Genomic DNA, 19,607 nt, shown 5'->3' with positions numbered 1-19,607 from the left:
TACATATCATTCTATCTCCAAAAGTCTGCGGTGTACAGGGAGATACATGATATGACTTGGAAAGGAAGCACAATGGAGTGGGCAGAACTGGATTATCCTGCCTCAACTGTACATCACCAACTCGGCTCCATATTGCTTGACTCATCCCACCCTACCCGACAGATGGGCCCTCTACGCCATTTGTATTGCAATATAGGCTTCTCCCTCAGAGTGCTGTATTTTACAGTTAAAGTCCAATTTCATAGATTTGTTTTTCAAATTTTAGATAGAGGGAAGAGTAACCATGTATCATGTATTTTTCTCAAGTTCATTATAGAGTTTTTCAGGCAAGGGTAAGAGATTGAAGAAAGAGTTTAATAGTCATCCACCTCTGCGGGAAATTCTAAAAAAAAATCCAAAAAAACAGCACACCCTCCTTAGGGGAAAGAATAATATTACAAAAATAAAATGCATATATTCAAGAGGGAAAAAAAAAAATCTAAATGTAAGTTGCAACGTGGTCTACTACTAGGGAGGTGAATGAAAAGCATGTACTTACTACTCATGATCATGAAGTCATTAGGTCTTCAAAGAACGCCAGTCAGGTCTGGTGTTTCCTAGTCCATAAAATCCACCCTTTTGATTCAAGTGAAATGAAAGGTTAATGAAAAGCTTTCAATTTACGTTACAGGAAAATGCCATTCATTTAATTGGTGGTACTTATGTCCTAAAGCATGCCCTCAGGCCCCACCTTCCTCACACTAACTCTTTTTTTTATTTTTTTTTTGAGGTGCAGGTTAAGGACATCCTGGACAAAACTATTTTGAGTATGTTATACAGAAGCTGGGAGGCATTTGTTACAGAAGCAGACAAGGTGTTGGTATCCTTCGATGAAAAAAGAACCCAAAAATTTATCTGAAATAACTTAAAACTGACCAAATTAACTGGAATCCAATATTGTTTATTCCATGTTTAAAGTGTTACTAAACCCAGGACCCTGCATTCACTATATCTGGCCTCCCACCATACACGGAACATGGAAATAAAATTATTTTAGTAAATATAAACTATTAAATACCTTTTCACATCAGCAGTGTATAGCAATCTTGTGACCATCAGTTTCCGGCTGACCACTGGTTAATCTTAGGAGTTTTCATTCTCCGACGACTGTCCTATGAGGCTGCATGATCCCTGACCCTTTGTGTAGACAGTGTTGATTGGTCCTGTGCTGATCATACTCGCCCTCCAAAAAATATAAAAAACACTCTAGCAATACACACCAAACTGAGCATGTACAGTGTGTCTCCTAGGGGACTGTACTATCAGCAATTGGATTGGGGACTGTGGAGGAAGGGGAGGATCAGAGAAGACTGGATCAAACAAACTTTTTTACAGAGTGCCAAGAATTGACCCTGTAGGGTCCACAGTGAGTATAACAAGCATGCTTTACTGCATATACAGATTATACTGTTATGGGTTTAGTAACACTTTAATAAAGATCTGACTCTTTTTTTTTTTTTTTTTTTTTTTTTTTTTTTTAAATAAAACAAATTAAAATGGCACGGACAAAAATGATGGGTGCCTTAACCTATACCCATATATTGTTGCACGAGCTATAGAGGCAATCACTACAAACATACCATTTCTGTAGCTTTCAATGACACTTCTGCACCTGCCAACAGGTAGTTTGGCCCACTCTTTTTCAGCAAACAGATCTATCTGTTGCTAATTTGAAGGGTGTCTTCTCCCTGTTGCATATTTTGGCACTTTCCATAGATGTTTTGTACGATTCAGATCAAGGCTTATGAAAAAGCCACTTCAGAATAGTCCAATATTTTGATCTTAGCCATTCTTGGATGCTTTTTGCTGTGTGTTTTGTCCCATTATCCTGTTGGAGGACACATCGTTTGTGATTGACACTGGGCAGTATGTTTCACTTCAAAATACCCTGGCAGTGTCAAGATTTATTTGTGCCTTGCACAGATTCAAGGCACCCCATGGCAGATGCAGCAAAGCAAGCCCAAAATATAACCAAGCCTCCTCCATGTTTCACAGTAGGTACAGTGTTCATTTCTTGAAAGCTTTATTCTTTTCATCTGTGAACATTGAACTAGTGTGACTTGCCATAATAGCTCAGTTTTGTCTCCTCTGTCTAAAGGATGTCTTTCCAGAAGCACTGCGGCTTGTCGATAAGCATTTTAGCAAATTCCAGTCTGGCTTTTTTGTTTATTTTTCAACAATGGAGTCCTCCTGGGTCTTCTTTCTTTGAGCCCTCTGCTCAAAAAGCGACATATGGTGTGATCAGGCACTGATGTACCTTTAACTCTGGAGTTCAGCTTGTATCTCTTTGGAGGATTTCTTTGGCTCTTTGTCTACCATTCATACTATTCTTCTATTTTATTTGGGTTTGATTTACTTCTTGCTGCCACATCAATGTCAGTTGGCTGCACTCTTATGAACCTTAGAATTCTTAATAATTTTCCGAACTTACAGCTGCTTAGACGTGATCTTATAGCCTTTGTCTTGGATGTGATGGCCTATCTCCTGGGGCAGCTCCCCTTTGTTTTCTATCCATGTCCAATGTGATGTACACTATGATACTAAACAGAACAGTGACTACAGTGTAGTTTTTCCAATTTAAATTGGCTGAGTAACCTATTACAAGATTGATTACATGTGTAATACTAGTTACAGAAAACAGTTAGTTGGAAATATAACTATTCTCCAATCACATTTATTTTTTTCTAGGGGTACCAACAAATATGTTTGGGCCATTTTAAAATAGCTTTGTTTAATAAACAACAATATATCTCTGTCCATGCTTTCATTTGCTTTACTGATCTAGGACCCCGGTTCTTTTACACAAGGTATACCCCCAATTAAATCAAACATGCTGGAGATGTTATAAAGGGATTGGTATACTCGCCCATATCTTTTGGTTTTGCTCTGCGCTTCAACATTGGCATAAACAATACAAACTGACGGTCGGTATTGAAGGCATTTTATTGACATCAGAGCCATATCTTCTACATGCACAAAAAGCAAAATGTCTCGTCTTCTATAAAATCCCTGCATTGGTAAATACAGCGTATGCAGTAATTCTGAAGCATTGGAGGTCAGCCCGGACCCCTCAGTGATGGAATGGATAGCTCAGGTAACACATAGCTGTGAGATAGAGGAATTTATGTTTTACTAATACTACTACTTTGTGGTATTTCTGGAAACACTTCACTCACACCTAACTATATAAACGCCTGATGTCTAGCCTTGCTTTAATTGGTTCTCACCACTTAAATCTGACACCATTTGGCTTGGTGACTTGAGTGACTGAAGATTGGGATGTTGGGTGGGATGGGCTGCTTTACCCATTCACTTTCCTGTGACTTCAAGCTAACTGCTGTTTTCAGCTACCCATCTGCCCCTTTCTTTCTTCTGTATTACAGCCGTTCCCTTCCCCTTTTCACACCCCTCCTTTTTTACCCACATACCTTTATTGTACTGGAGAGCTTCTTGTTTGTTGCTCCTCACATCTCCTCAACTACAAATCATGCTTGCATTGTGTACTCTTCAAATAACTACCCGTTCATAAACGGAATACAAATATGGAAGAAGTGCAGTAGATGAGTGGATCATGGATGACCCTCCCCAAATCCAATTTCAATGTACATATTGGTTTTTGACTTTCCATTGGATGCTGGGGGTGCCAAGACACGGTTGTAACCAGGGGCGGACTGACCATTTGGAAACTCGGGCACTGCCCGAGGGCCTGGGGTCAGTAGGGGGCCCCATGAGATGCCCCTGGTAGCTTTTTCATAGGCTTTTTTGAGTTTGGGCAAGGACACAGGGGCCCCATGATCCCCTATTGGTCGGTGGCCCAATGAGTTGTCAGTCCACCCCTGGTTGTAACTAATATGATGTTGTATTATGTGGACCAGTAAATCCATGATACTGTGTTCCAAATGTTGGCATTTGAATAAAGAATGGGGAAAAAAAGATCAGCTCTTGCATCTGTTGTAATAGATCTTTATTTTTACTACAAGGTGTGTGTGTTTGGTGGTCATTTTGGTTCAAATAGACAAAGTATCCATACGACAGCAAGGCAACAGGCAGTTTAATAGATGAGAAAAGGCAACTTCCCATATTTCTTCCATATTGTCTCTTCACATTGACACTCCACCATCCAGCGATGGATCTTCCCTGAACGTACGGTTGTTGGAGAAAAAATCTGATGGCATCTAACTCAATTTTCTAGTTCTTTTTATTCCTCCTTTCACTATTTCCACAATGGTTTAATTTATGTAACGAAAGTCTGTGTATATAAATATTTGTCTGCTGTACACAAATATAGTTTTATGTAGCAAATCTGTGGATGTAAATATTTGTGTGCATCTACTGTGCACACATGTCTTGCTTGGCAACAGTTTATATTTTTATATTAAATTATAATTTATGTTTACATTTTGTTTAAAAAGCCTAACAGTGGTTTGATTTGAAATAAAAACTTTTTGTGGTTTTGTTTTTTTTCCCATACATTTTTCCAGTAGTATTATTTCAGTTTATTATGACATATGTTATTTTTGTATACAATAGAAAAGCTTAAATAAATATTTTAATTCCAATGCCATCTTAAAGTGGTAAACACCCCCTTGGTGACTTACCTGTAGGTTCAAGGAATAGTTCCTAAACGTGCACCATTTAGGAGATATTCCCTATTTCTGCAGAAATATCACACATGCGCTCTGAAAGGACGGCGTACTGAGTGTGTCATCCCTTCAAAATGCTGTGCCGCAATCGCGGCTCTTGCGCGCATGCACAGAACCGATATCATTGCTGCTGGTCCATTCAAACTACTGCAACCAAGAAGGAAAACCAGGTAAAGATGGAAACCCTGTCAGTGGTGACAGGGTGCCACTGGAGGGCTTTCAGTCTTTCATAATGTGCTAGTATACAATGCATATCAGCACATTATACCCTTAACTTGCAAGGGGGAATTTTTTTCCCCCCACACTTCACCACCACTTTACGTTTTAATTTGATATATATTCGAGTACACAGATTTATGGATGCTACAAAAAAATACATGTTATTGCAATACTGCATGAACAGATATTGATTTGGATATGCAAATTAATTCTAAATAACTTGCAATTTAATTTAGGTAAATTTAATATTTTTTTTAACAAAGTAAATTTTTTTAGGTCTGTATCTATCAAAACAACATATACAATTAAAATCACAATATTTTAATAATCCACATCTATGTTAGATGATCCTCCCTGTAGCCTTGCAGAGAAAAAAGTGTGTTGATGTCATCCCCCCAAAAAAAACTGACCTGATCTGATTTTTGTGGGGAACATGCCAACATACTTTTTTTTTCTCTGTATGGCTGTGAGAGTAACTTTGTGTGGATCACAGTAAATATTCTGGGGTCCCTCCTTTTTGGTGTTATGGTAGCCCCCTCCTAGAGTACTCTGAATGCCTAAGTACTTTTTGAAGGTTCCTTGTTTGAAATGGGCCAGGGTGTCCTGGCTCTTCATCTTGGGGCTGAGGTGCCCCCCATATGTCACCAGGTTGCTTTTTTTTCTTAACATCCTGTGTACCCCACCCCTGAAGAAGCAATAAGAGAAACGTGTTCAAAAAGGGGCCTTATCCATTACCAATTCTCAACCTGATGATATATATATGATCTGTGCCCCTATACTGGATATTTGGGGCAGGTACAATAAATATTTCCCAGTGGGTCCTATCAGTTACACTATGAATAGGCCTAAGGGGGCATTGATCTCTATGGGGGTGTATACAGCAGCGTATTTGCCGCAAGGCAAACAAGGCGTTTGCCTGGGGTGGCGCCACCCCCTGCTGTTATAAAACAGCTGTTAGCCAACAAGCTCATCCGAGCTCCCTGCTTCCCCTGCCGGCTCTCCTGCAGGTTCCCCACTCCTGGCCCTGCACTCTGGGCCAATTCACTTGTCCCCACCCAGAGCCCAGATAGCACGCAAGCACAAGAGATCCCATAGCGGGTGGGGTTGTTGGTGGGCAGCAGTGGCAGATGAGGGTGGGGGGTGTTGTTGGTGGATGGTTGTGGTAGCGGCCGGGGGGTGGGGACTGCGGATGCTGGTGAGGGGTGCCCGATTTTATGTTGCCTACTGCAGCACAAGGGATAAATACACCACTGTGTGTATATTAAAATGTGATTTTATACACACACAATTACAAATCTTCCATATATGTGGATAAATAAAATATTTGCTTTTATTTGAATTGTGTTTGTATATGTGTTTTTTTTTTTTTTTTTTTGGTGATACACACCAGTTAAACCAATTTTCTACTGGGATGTGGTGTTTGATCCTTCACTGACACCCTCTAACTTTTTGTAAAAGTTTGCTTCTTTGAGAAAATTCACTTTTTTAGGGTTTTTCTTTGTAACGGATTGGTCCAGTGTATACAGAACCAACATTATATAAATATAGTATTGGTTGTCATATTTCTGTGAATGACTAGGGAAGGGGGTGTCCTAATACAGCGCACATCCTTTTTACCTTTGTCACTCAATTTATACACGCACTTTTCTGCCAGGAATTGTTAAGTCCAAAGTAAGCACAAAAATGACAGGGCGATATGTAATCCTTACCTTTTATAATTTCAACAAAAGTGTTATTTGCAATGTGATAACTTATCCGTCTCTCATTTAGAGCTCCTTAAAGATGCAGTTTGAAGAGAATTTCCACCTTCAGCAAAATGTGCGGATCAGTGACCTTACCTGTACAAAGCATTTCGACAACTGCATGGTGAGAACATTGCTAGCAGATCACATCAATGGTTAGTGGTGAAAAAACAAACAAACGTCACTTTTAATTTTTTTATTTCTTTTAACCTTGGTTTATTTAACCACTTCAAGTCCAGACACTTTCACCCCCTTCCTACCCAGGCCAATTTTCAGCTTTCAATGCTGTCACACTTTGAATGACAATTGTGCGGTCATGCAAAAACTGCACCCATATGAATTTTTTAGACTTTTTTGAGACAGATAAAACTTTATTTTGGTGGTATTTATTCACCACTGGGATTTTTATTTTGTTGCTATATAAATCAAACAGTCCAAACATTTTTTTAAAAAGTGTTTTTCTTATACAATTTTGCAAATAAATAATCTTTCTTTATAAATCTTGGCCACAATTTATTCAGTTATCTTTTTAGTAAAAAAAAAAAAAAGCCAAATTACTTTAGAACCAAAAATTATAATTTTTCAAAATTTTTTTTTTACATTTTTATTTTATTTGTTTATATTATTTATGGGGTTTTTTAAACATACTGTCACCCTAGCAGTACAGTGTCACCATAGTGACACTGTCCTACTTGTGGGGGGTGATGAAGATTTTTTTTTTTTTTACACTGATTGCTTTTACGCCCATAAAGGCTGTAAAAGCAATCATTTCTCCTTCTCTCTGGCAGCCATTGAGAAATACTGTGTGAGCTGTGATTGGTCACAGCTTGTCACATGGTACAAGGCAGCTGTGAATAGCCTTGTACCATGTGACCTCTGTGATCATTCACAGATTTCACAAGTAGTAAGCAAAGATCTCAGCAAGTGACATCTTGCTTACTACTATTCATGTGATCACTGATTGGCCAATCAGTGATCACATGAATCGGGACCTCACACAAGGCACTGTACACAGGTACAGCGATCGGTGTTCCACTGTGTCCGGAGGACACATCAGGCACCAGATCGCGGTGCCGTGCGCGCACAGGGAGCACGCACAGGCAGGGAATGCGGGAGGACGTTTATAAACGGCCACCCGCTCCTGCAGTGCTCCCGTCTGGCTGTTTTATGTACATGGGCCGGATGGAAAGTGGTTAAAGTGGTAGTAAACTTGGGCTTGTTTAAAAAAAAAAAAAAACCCTGCAAGGCAAAAGCATAATGTGCTAATATGCATGGCAAACTAGCACATCAAGAAATACTTACCTTAGAATGAAGCCCTCCAGCGGCGTGCTGTCACGGCTAACAGGGCTTCCATCTTCACCCGATCTTCTTTCCAGGTTCATGTGGTCCGGCTGCCTAATTGGCTGAGCCACGATGACATCACTCCTGTGCATGCGCACAAGAGTGATGGGCATGGCACACAGCTCTGAAGGAACAGCACAGCTATGCCCTTTCTTCAGGGCGCATGCACAGAAGCCACAAGTTCAGGAGATATTCACTGTACCTACAGGCAAGCCTAACTAAATGTTTACCTGTAGGTAAAAGTCCAAAAAAGAAGTTCACTACCACTTTAAGCTCTATATAGATTACAAGAAAATGGTATATTGGGATTTAATGTAAAAAAAATACCAAATCATTTGCAAGAAAAAAAAAAACACCAGGATCTTGCTTGTACATGATTGGATGATTGAAGTCAGCATAACTCCACCTCATTCACTAAGCCAGAAGAAAATTTAGTTTCCAAAGAGAATTGTCACTTCGCTTTTGAAAACCGAATTTTCATTCACTCACCTCATTGAAAGTAGAAATGCTCTTCTCATTTAGTAAATACAAGTCCCAAACCCATGTTTTACCTGCAGGACAAACAAATTGCATGATTGCTTTGGACTGTCAAATGCTCACATGAGTGCATGTGATCTCATTCAGTAGTTACAAGATGGCATTCCTTCAAAACAGGGCCCCAACACCAATTCTGTCTGCAGAAACCTGACTTAATTTTGCTGATTAGTGTTTCACAGATGGTTTATGTTCGCCTATTGCAATACAATGTAATATAATGCCAAAAGAAGGAAAAGCTGATATAAATTGAAAGGCAAGTTTAGAATTTGGGTTCACCCATTTGACATGTTTGTGTCCAGGAATTTTTTGCATACTTACATTTGGCCAGCTTGGCTGAAAGTATGCATTTTTGGTATCTGGGAAGGTGGGATGTAACGGTAGGGATGTCACAATGCTGTAGTAGTTTGCAATACACACTGACCACAGGGGGTCCCTTTCTTGGCACCGTCGCCATTCATAGAACACCTTGTATATTTTTCATTATATACAATAAGTTCTCTGATTGGGCAAAGGGGAGAGGTTTGGGCGGGTAGGGGTAGAGAAGACAATCCCCACCTCCACCTCATTCATTATTTCACAGCACACGCTTCTCGGCCTTTTGGCTAAGATCAAGTGTAGTATCTGTTCTTAGTAGTGTCCAGTAGGGGTGCTCCACGGTCATCCTAACCTCATGGGGATGGCTGTTTGTACAGTACCCCTGCTGGAATGATGGGGGTCTGGACGGCTAGTACCGGGGGGGGACAGAAAGCGTGGTGCCCACGAGTAGCTGGGGCCCATGAGTAATTCTCCCGAGGAGACAGGAAGGACCCAGTTCCTCCTGATTTGGACGGATCTACCTTGTCTGGCTAGGGGTCGGGAAGGCAGAAAGTCCGCAAACCAGTGCCCCCTGAGTAGTCGCCTCAGGGGTGCCACTAGTAACACCTGGGTGTGGGACCCCACAGTGTGAAGATGGCACATGGTCACTGCGTTTCCACTTTTCCTGCACAGCGCCCTTAGAACCAGGCCTTTTGGCTAGGACCAGGGCAATTTTTGCTACAGGCCTCAGGGCCTGGTCTGTGCACTATTTGGCACGACCACTTTTTTATTTTTTATTTATTTAATTTATTTCACCTCCACGTTTTTGTCACTTTTTCTTACTTATGTGTGTGTTTTTCTCACAGGATGGAGGGTGTGGGTCCTCGGGCCTGCCCTGAAGTCTAGGGGGAGGATGTGTGGCCTTTTGGTTCCTTCCTCCCCTGTCCCTAGGGGGTTTTCTCTTCGGGAGAGCCCCATGACCAAGTACTGGGTGTCTGGCTTCGGCTGGACACAAGGAACGGTGGTCCACCAGGCCTTTTGACCAGGAGGACCAAATGGGAACCTTGTCCCTGTCAGGAGCTTCGTGCCCCGGGGGATCAGGGTAGTGGTCCAACCCCTTCGGGGGTAGGACAAAGCACACCCCTAAGTGCACTTTTTCGTGTGGTGTTTTGCACTTACGGGTTTTTCGTTTAGCTGCACGTTTGCGGACTTAAAAAAAAACAAAAAAACATGCAGTTAGAGAGCTCAGGGTTGACTTATTTTGAAGCTATTTTAGTGCTTGCTAAGCATATATAAATGTTATTATCCATAGTCTGTGCATAGGTGCACCTTAGGAGGGTATGTTTCCAGTTTTTGGTCACAATACAAACTAGAAATCTCTTAAATAAGAGTATAGTTATTACAATCTACTGGTTTTCTAAAGGCCTTTGTTAAACAAACCTTGTCCTCAATGAAAATGCCTAGATCTAAGAAGTTCCAACTGAACTCACATGGGGAGTGAAGTGAAGGTTATATGAATTCACATTTTTCAGGAATACATTGTTAATCCCTAGAGCCTTCCAGTATGCAAATTATATAGTCTATAATTTTTTTCCAGACAACTAGGCCTGCACCAAGTTTCCCATAAACCAGATAAAATTGGATTCCCAATCTGCTATATACAGATTGGTAAAACTGGGCACAAACCTTCTGCCCATAGCTCTTCCAAGTCACTGTTAAAAACCATCCATTGAAGTCTGGAGGGTCAAGGGTTTAGTATTCGGAATGTGAAGTGCATATAAGAAACTCCCCACCTGTAGGAAGCCCTTCCTTGAAAAAGACTGGCATATCCCAATTGAAACGCATCAGTTTAGGGTCTAGTGATGTCGCCAGATGAGAACAGTCCTTTTTTTCTGTAATGGCAGTACTTACAGTGCATTCATAAAGTATTCAGACCCCCTTCATTTTTTCAATTGTGTTATGTTGCAGCCTGATACTACAGTTGTTTAAATTCATTTTTTTTTTCATAAATCTAAACTCAGTACCCCATAATGACAAAGTGAAAACAGAATTTTAGAAATGTCTGTGAATTTATTAAAAAGAAAAAACTGAAATTTCACATGTACTTAACTGCTTCAATACCGGGCACTTTTACCCCCTTCCTGCCCAGGCCATTTTTCATGTTTCATTTCTTTCACGCTTTGAATGACAATTGCGCGGTCATACAATATTGTACTCCAAGTAAAATTTTATAATTTTCTTCACACAACTAGAGCTTTCTTTTGGTGATATTTAATCACCACTGGGGTTTTATTTTTTGCTAAATTACCAAAAAAAGACAGAAAATTTAGAAAAAAAAACCCACATTTTTCTTTCTATTATAAAAGTTTGCAAATAATTGTTGTTTATAAATTTAAGCCAAGATGTATTCTGCTACATGTCTTTGGTGAAAATAACCCAAATTAGGATGTATTTTTTAGTTTGTAGGAAAGTTATAGAGTTCAGGATTGATCAATATTCAGATATATCCCATAGTTTGTGAAGTTCTGACGGCCAATCTTATTTCTTGAGGTCCAAGAATGTCAGAACAGTACAGATATCCCCCAAATGACCCCTTTTTGCAAAGTAGACAGTCCGACATACTTCATAAGAGGCATGGTGAGTTTTTTTGAAGGTGTATTTTTTTTTGTCAAAATTTTTTCGGAAAATTAAAATATTAAAAAAATTATTTTCACTATTTTTTTTTGAATACTGTCCCAGTGCAGTACAGCATCATCATATAACTGGCATGGCAGTGATAAGGGACACTGACTAGTGACAGTATGGAAAAAAAATATGATTAAAAAAAAAAAAATATATATATATATATATATTTAATTTTTTTATTACATTTTTTTCTTTTTTTTTTAAGATTTTTTTTTTTTCATATTTCACTATGACCAAAGTAGTACAATGTTAACATAGTAACATTGTACTACTTTGGGGAAGTGATCAGTATTTTTTTTTTATACAATTTGCTTATAGCAAAGAATTACTTTGCTATAAGCAAGCATTTACCTGAATGACATCGATTCATTCAGGGTTGTTTTTCTTTTTTTTTGTGCTTTAGCTGTGATTTGGCCACCGCTAATCACATGACACAGCTGGGCTGTGATTGGCCCAGCTTGTGCATGTGATCGCTGTGACCATTCACAGCTAGGCACACTAGTATACAATGGATGGCATGAATGAAGCCATCCATTGTATATAACTGTCATGTGACCTGCTGTGACAGGTGATTGGTCACAGCAGGTCACATGTTACCGGCAACGGGGCTGGTACTCAGATCTGTCATCGGCTGTGTCTGAGGTACACGGCCAGTGACAGATCGCGCCGCTGCATGGCTCTGCAGGCGCGCAAACTGCGCATGTGTGAAAGGACGCCATATGGCGTCCACCCGGAAAGGTGAGTGTTTTTGCCGGCCGCCATTCGGCCATAGGCCGGGCGGAAACTGGTTATGTACTAGGAGCCTTTACTTTGTCTTTTTGTGTATGCCGCAAAAAGCTATGCATACCTGGATTGGGGTATTTTCTGCCATTTTTCTTTGCAAATCCTCTCAAGCTCAGTAACGTTGGTTGAAGACCATCGGTGGACAGCCATTATCAGGTCTCTCCAGAGATGTTCAGTAGGGTTCAAGTCAGGGCTCTGGCTGGGCTACTCCGGGACATTCACAGAGTTGTCCCTAAGCCACTCATGTGTTGTCTTGGCTGTGTGCTTAGGATCGTTGTCATGTGTGAAGGTGAGCCTTCGGCTCAGTCTGAGGTCTCGAGCCCGGTGGAACAGGTTTTCATTGAGGATATCCATGTACTTTGCTCCGTTCAGCTTTCCCTCAACCTGACCAGTTTCTCAGTCCCTGCTGCTGAAAAACACCCCTACAGCATGATGCTGCCACCACCGTGCTTCACTGTTGGAATAGTATTGGGCAAGTGATGAATGGTGCCTGGTTTCCTCTAGACATAATGTTTATAATTGAGCCCAAAAAGTTCAATCTTGGTTTCATCAGACCAGAGAATCTTGTTCCTCACCTGTCTGAGAGTCCTTCAGGTGCTTTTTTGCAAACTTCAAGCAGGCTTTCATGTGTTTTTGCTTCCATCTAGTCACTCTTGCCATAAAACCCAGATTGGTGGAGGGATGCAGTGATGGTTGTCCTTCTGGAACTTTGTCCCATCTCCACACAGGATCTCTGGCGCTCAGTCAGAGTGACCATCGGGTTCTTGGTCACCTCTCTTGCTTTTTCTTATTGCTCAGTTTGGCCAGTCGACCAGCTCTTGAAAGAGACAAAAAAATATATAAAGGAATGCGCTAAATACCAAATCACATGAAAATGCAGATAAATACATAAATAAAATTGAAAAAAACATGTTTATAAATGTCCGTAATTCATATATAAGTCCAAACACCAATATAAGTGATTAAAAAATCTCTTAAACAAGAAAATGCCGCCCCTTGAAGATGTCGGATGACGAAACGCATAGGGCGGGGCTTAGTGGATGCTACGTCAGGACGCTCCTCGAGACTGTCGGCTGTGATCGCGGTGAGCGAGGCTCGTCCCTGCTTTAGCTTTTTGAGACTGATATTGCTGGTGTCGGTTGGACACCTTTCTTGTGAGTGCATATTTAAGGCTGCAATAAAAATTATCTTCGTTTTAATATACTGCACCATGATACTCTTCTTTGATTCCCCGAGCATTTCCAAAGTTATGAAGGCATGATGACCACTTGCAGTTAAGGCTGTTCCATGTGTGCTGATTTGGCTGATTGCAGTCTATTGCTCCTGGATACTCCAACAGATCATCGCTCCCAGAGCAATTGCTATTTTTGCTGATTTATAATTGATCCGCAAATAACTCTGGTGAGTTTACCCATTTCATTCGGTGGTGGATTTTGCTACACAGTGTTTTTTTCTTGTCAAAAACAGAAAACATGCAGCGCTAGGGTATATAGGTCTATCTCATGATGAAATATGACCATATGAACAAGTATAAACGCAGCTAGCACAATGGTCTTATACAACCCATACTATGACATAATTATCATCAAGAAGGTGCAATTAGTGGTATAGGTGTCAAAGTCAATATATCATAGGAGTGACGTAAATCTGTGACATCTGTGGTAGGAAGTGTGGCTGTAGAATGCACTAACCAGATAGCGCAGATATTAGCGCATTGGAGTAAAATGACCTACTCCTGGTCGATGGATCAGGAAACCTGCCGGAGTGGTGGTCGTCTCTGCTGTGGTCACTAGAATCATCTGCGTCCTCTCCAATTATGGAATTTCCGGGTGTCCAGTGGGGTAAACGCTCATCCGGTATGTTTTGGAATCCTTATGTCAGCGACCTCCAGGGGTGCGGTGTGCGCTCCAGAAACAGGAAACACCTTCAGGGCTCAGAAATAAACCCAAAAGAGAGGCTTCCGATAGTGTAATATCTTTTATTAAGGTGTAAATAAACAAATGAAGCACTTACATGGTGCAATGCACAATTTCCAAAGATGGCCGCCCGTGTCAAGGTGTGGACCATGTGGGTAGTAGTTGTAGATCAAATAGCATCTCCCTAACGCGTTTCGTGGCAACTGCACGTTATCAAAGGGAGTGAGCTACTGTTGGAGGCCACCTATTTATAGTGTAGTGCCTCAAAATCATCAAGGACGCTAATCGCGGTAAATTACCGCTACTGCGCATGCGCGGATCGGGAGACTCGCGCATGCGCAGTACGACGCTATCGCGTCATCGCTAATCCTCCGCGCATGCGCAGATCGCGCTCGGCGGCCATTTTCCTGAAGTACCAGTCTATAGGTACTGACACTGAGGACAGAGCTAACAGATAGACGGAAGGAAACACAATCTATGGTTGCTGTCTGTGATGACAGATCAACCCAGGGGGAAATATTCAATACAATCTAGAGGGCTGATGTTAGTAGTAACCACCCGAATCTTTGGTATACTCAGGGAATGGAAAAAATTGAAGCACAACCACTATGGATATCTAAAGCATCATCCTGTGATGAAATTAGTGGGACTACAAGTCTCAGGACAAGTATACAGCTAGTTGGAAGTATGTTAGAAAAGGTAGATTATATACAGCTACACATATAAACATGGATGAAATTAGTGGGACTACAAGTCCCAGGACAGGTATCTGGCAAATAGGTCATTGTGGGAAATATGTTGGAATGGGCAGATATATACAGCTACACATATATACATGGAAATAGCATCATCTAGAGACAGATACATTGATCAAAGTAAATTAATAAAAATTGATAAAAGTAAATTAATAAGAAATGTATAATATATTAAAATTACGCAATCCATATCTATAGGAATATGGGCGTCACCTGGCATTCATATATAAATTCCAGAGAATCGGTCCTTATTATGTTGAGAAACCAATCTCAATAAGTATTTATGATGTCACCCCGTATAGTTCATATGCAGGTGACACCACGTGTAGATCTTATTACAGGTGACCATATAGGAATGTATACACATATAAATATCAAAATATGAGCTTATGTAAAAATACATAAAATAACCTCTCGTGCATGGAATGTAAATGCAATTAAAAATGTATAAAATATAAATGACGATGCTGGTGTGAATACACAGAAAATGAGGCCGAAGGGTGGCAGTAACAATAGACCCTCAAAGTACACCAAACAATGTAAGAGAGGTTAGGTAAATAAAATATGAAGTAAAGTACTTCAATCGGGACCTTGGGTAACTGATATTCATGCTGGGCCCCGTGGATTGCTCACGCACGGATACCATTGAGATTTGATGAAGTCCACAAACAAAGACTAAAATGCCATAAAATCACTCAATAAATGGCCATTAACTCGTGTCTAAAAAGCAGTTAAGATCCAAGTCCACATTTAACCCTAATGGGGCAAATGTTTTAAGTAAAAAAATCCATTTGGTTTCTGTCTTTGAGACAGCCCTACGTTTGTGTGTTCCTCTCCAATGTCTTTGAACCATGTCAATTCCTATGAATTTCAGGGAGTGTGGATTATTATTATGCGTTTGGCGGAAATGCATGGAGAGTGAGTGTTCTCTGAATCCCTTTTTTATATTTTTTAAGTGCTCCCGTAATCTATCACGAAGCCTTCTGGTCGTTCTACCGACATATTGTTTGCCGCATGCGCATTCTAGGAGATATACAACATGCGTACTGTTGCAGGTTATGGTGGATTGAATATCATATGTTCTCCCGGTGGTGTTGGAACGGAAAGTTTTGATTGGGTTTTTATGAATGCCGTTGTGAGTACATAACATGCACCTATTACAAGGGAAAAACCCTTTCCGATCAAAAAAGAAAGAAGGCTGCTTAGGTGGGTTGACTATATTGGGCGCCAGCCTATTTCTCAGAGGTGGTGCCTTGCGATAAGTGATATCGGGGATTTCAGGTAAGTGTTTCCCTATAATGGGGTCATTCTTGAGAATAGACCAGTTTCTCTTAAAGATCTTAGCTATATCCCTATATTGGGTGGAAAAGTTGGTAATGAAAGAGCAAAATTTCTCAGTCTGGATCTTTGGCCTGGTGGTAAGTAAATTGGCTCTGTTACTGTCTCCCACTGCAAGTCTTTCATCATCAAGGGTATTAGCATTATAGCCCTTATCGATAAATCTCTGTTTGAGGATTTCAGATTGAACGAAATAATCCTCTTTCTTGTCACAGTTTCTAAAGATGCGAAGAAATTGTCCCCTTGGGATATTACTTAGCCATTTTGGATGATGGCAGCTATCTTTAGGGATAAAACTATTACGGTCAGTGCCTTTGAAATAACTTTTAGATAAAATACTTGGGCCATCACAGTATAAAGTAAGGTCTAAAAAGTTAATATCTTGCTGGCTGTGCTGAAAAGTGAGCTTAATATTGATATTATTAAAATTGAGAGTGGTAAAAAAGTTGTCTAGTGTGAACTCATCCCCTTCCCATAGCAGTAAAATATCGTCTATGTATCTACGATAAAACAACAGTTGTGGCCAATCTCTTGAATATATAAGGTCCTCCTCCCAGCGTGCCATAAAAAGATTAGCTAGACTTGGTGCAAACTTTGCGCCCATGGCAACGCCGGTGGTTTGCAAATAATATTTGTTATTAAACCAAAAAAAGTTATGATTCATAGCGAATGTCAGAAGTTCCAAAATAAAGTTTTTTTGTAAGTCTGGTATATCGTTTGCTGTGTTTAAATAATATTCAGCAGCCGCAAAGCCATCCTCATGTTTGATGTTACTGTATAGGGCAGCGACGTCCGCTGTAACGAGAAAGGTAGGCTGTTTCAGAGTGATTTGCTTAATATCTACTAGCACTTGTTTTGTGTCTTTAAGAAAGGATGGAGTTTCACAAACAAGAGGCTGAAGGAAGAAATCAATATATTCCCCCACTCGGGAGCACAGAGAGCCTATTCCACTTATAATGGGACGGCCAGGTGGATTGAGAGGATCTTTGTGTACCTTCGGTAAACAGTAGATCACTGGTAATTTAGGGACAGTGGGGCAGAGATAATCCTTTTCTTTTTTATTAAGGATCCCCAATTTGAAACCTTTATTGAGTATTAATTTTAGTGCTTTTTTATAAGGGATCAGAGGGTTGTTGGGTAATTCTGTATATGTATTGGTATCATTAAGGATATTTTGCACTAGTGAAAGGTAATGGCTTTTGTCCATGACGACGACTCCTCCACCCTTATCAGCTGGCCGTATTACCAGATCCTTATTTTCTAGTAGGTTCTTAATCATGCCATCTGTCTGTCTCTTGTTGTGGTACTGGTAGGTCGGGGTCTTAATTCTCAGCTTGTCCAGATCATTAATGACCATGTTTTTAAAGATATTAATGTGGGAATGTGCCGGGGGGTTAAAAAGAGAAGCGTTTCTTAAATTTGAGGTCTTAAAAGTGTTATTAACCAAATTAGGGTTCATAGTGTTGGGGGGTTTATTTAAAAAATATCTCTTGAGGGATAATTTTCTGGTGAACCTATGTATGTCTATATAGGTATTAAATTTATTAAGTTTGGATGGTGGGGCATATTTCAAACCTTTGTTGAGTAACTTCAGCTCGCTATCTGTTAATATAGCGCTGCTTAAGTTGAAAATGCCCGCCTTACTTATATATAAGTGCTAGTAGATATTAAGCAAATCACTCTGAAACAGCCTACCTTTCTCGTTACAGCGGACGTCGCTGCCCTATACAGTAACATCAAACATGAGGATGGCTTTGCGGCTGCTGAATATTATTTAAACACAGCAAACGATATACCAGACTTACAAAAAAACTTTATTTTGGAACTTCTGACATTCGCTATGAATCATAACTTTTTTTGGTTTAATAACAAATATTATTTGCAAACCACCGGCGTTGCCATGGGCGCAAAGTTTGCACCAAGTCTAGCTAATCTTTTTATGGCACGCTGGGAGGAGGACCTTATATATTCAAGAGATTGGCCACAACTGTTGTTTTATCGTAGATACATAGACGATATTTTACTGCTATGGGAAGGGGATGAGTTCACACTAGACAACTTTTTTACCACTCTCAATTTTAATAATATCAATATTAAGCTCACTTTTCAGCACAGCCAGCAAGATATTAACTTTTTAGACCTTACTTTATACTGTGATGGCCCAAGTATTTTATCTAAAAGTTATTTCAAAGGCACTGACCGTAATAGTTTTATCCCTAAAGATAGCTGCCATCATCCAAAATGGCTAAGTAATATCCCAAGGGGACAATTTCTTCGCATCTTTAGAAACTGTGACAAGAAAGAGGATTATTTCGTTCAATCTGAAATCCTCAAACAGAGATTTATCGATAAGGGCTATAATGCTAATACCCTTGATGATGAAAGACTTGCAGTGGGAGACAGTAACAGAGCCAATTTACTTACCACCAGGCCAAAGATCCAGACTGAGAAATTTTGCTCTTTCATTACCAACTTTTCCACCCAATATAGGGATATAGCTAAGATCTTTAAGAGAAACTGGTCTATTCTCAAGAATGACCCCATTATAGGGAAACACTTACCTGAAATCCCCGATATCACTTATCGCAAGGCACCACCTCTGAGAAATAGGCTGGCGCCCAATATAGTCAACCCACCTAAGCAGCCTTCTTTCTTTTTTGATCGGAAAGGGTTTTTCCCTTGTAATAGGTGCATGTTATGTACTCACAACGGCATTCATAAAAACCCAATCAAAACTTTCCGTTCCAACACCACCGGGAGAACATATGATATTCAATCCACCATAACCTGCAACAGTACGCATGTTGTATATCTCCTAGAATGCGCATGCGGCAAACAATATGTCGGTAGAACGACCAGAAGGCTTCGTGATAGATTACGGGAGCACTTAAAAAATATAAAAAAGGGATTCAGAGAACACTCACTCTCCATGCATTTCCGCCAAACGCATAATAATAATCCACACTCCCTGAAATTCATAGGAATTGACATGGTTCAAAGACATTGGAGAGGAACACACAAACGTAGGGCTGTCTCAAAGACAGAAACCAAATGGATTTTTTTACTTAAAACATTTGCCCCATTAGGGTTAAATGTGGACTTGGATCTTAACTGCTTTTTAGACACGAGTTAATGGCCATTTATTGAGTGATTTTATGGCATTTTAGTCTTTGTTTGTGGACTTCATCAAATCTCAATGGTATCCGTGCGTGAGCAATCCACGGGGCCCAGCATGAATATCAGTTACCCAAGGTCCCGATTGAAGTACTTTACTTCATATTTTATTTACCTAACCTCTCTTACATTGTTTGGTGT

The 19,607-nt window shown here is 40.2% G+C and overlaps 1 protein-coding gene and 1 pseudogene across 2 annotated transcripts in view; both read left to right on the top strand.

Annotated features, from left to right (window-relative positions):
- The window catches only part of C2CD2L (C2CD2 like), a 71,446-nt gene that overhangs the window by 5,835 nt on the left and 46,004 nt on the right, over positions 1-19,607 (top strand). For both annotated transcript variants that reach the window (XM_089678582.1, XM_089678583.1), the window contains exon 2: positions 6,672-6,767. In XM_089678582.1, coding sequence (XP_089534708.1) covers positions 6,672-6,767 — 96 coding nt within the window. The remainder of the gene's footprint in view (positions 1-6,671; positions 6,768-19,607) is intronic.
- LOC149461253 (U2 spliceosomal RNA) lies at positions 9,104-9,193 on the top strand (annotated as a pseudogene).

The sequence above is a fragment of the Staurois parvus genome, unplaced genomic scaffold (assembly GCF_062004578.1).
Source record: "Staurois parvus isolate SC_StPar_1 unplaced genomic scaffold, SC_StPar_1.0 ptg000207l, whole genome shotgun sequence".
NCBI lineage: Eukaryota > Metazoa > Chordata > Amphibia > Anura > Ranidae > Staurois > Staurois parvus.
The sequence above is the reverse complement of the archived record's forward strand: the minus strand, read 5'-3'. Positions and strand labels throughout refer to the sequence as shown.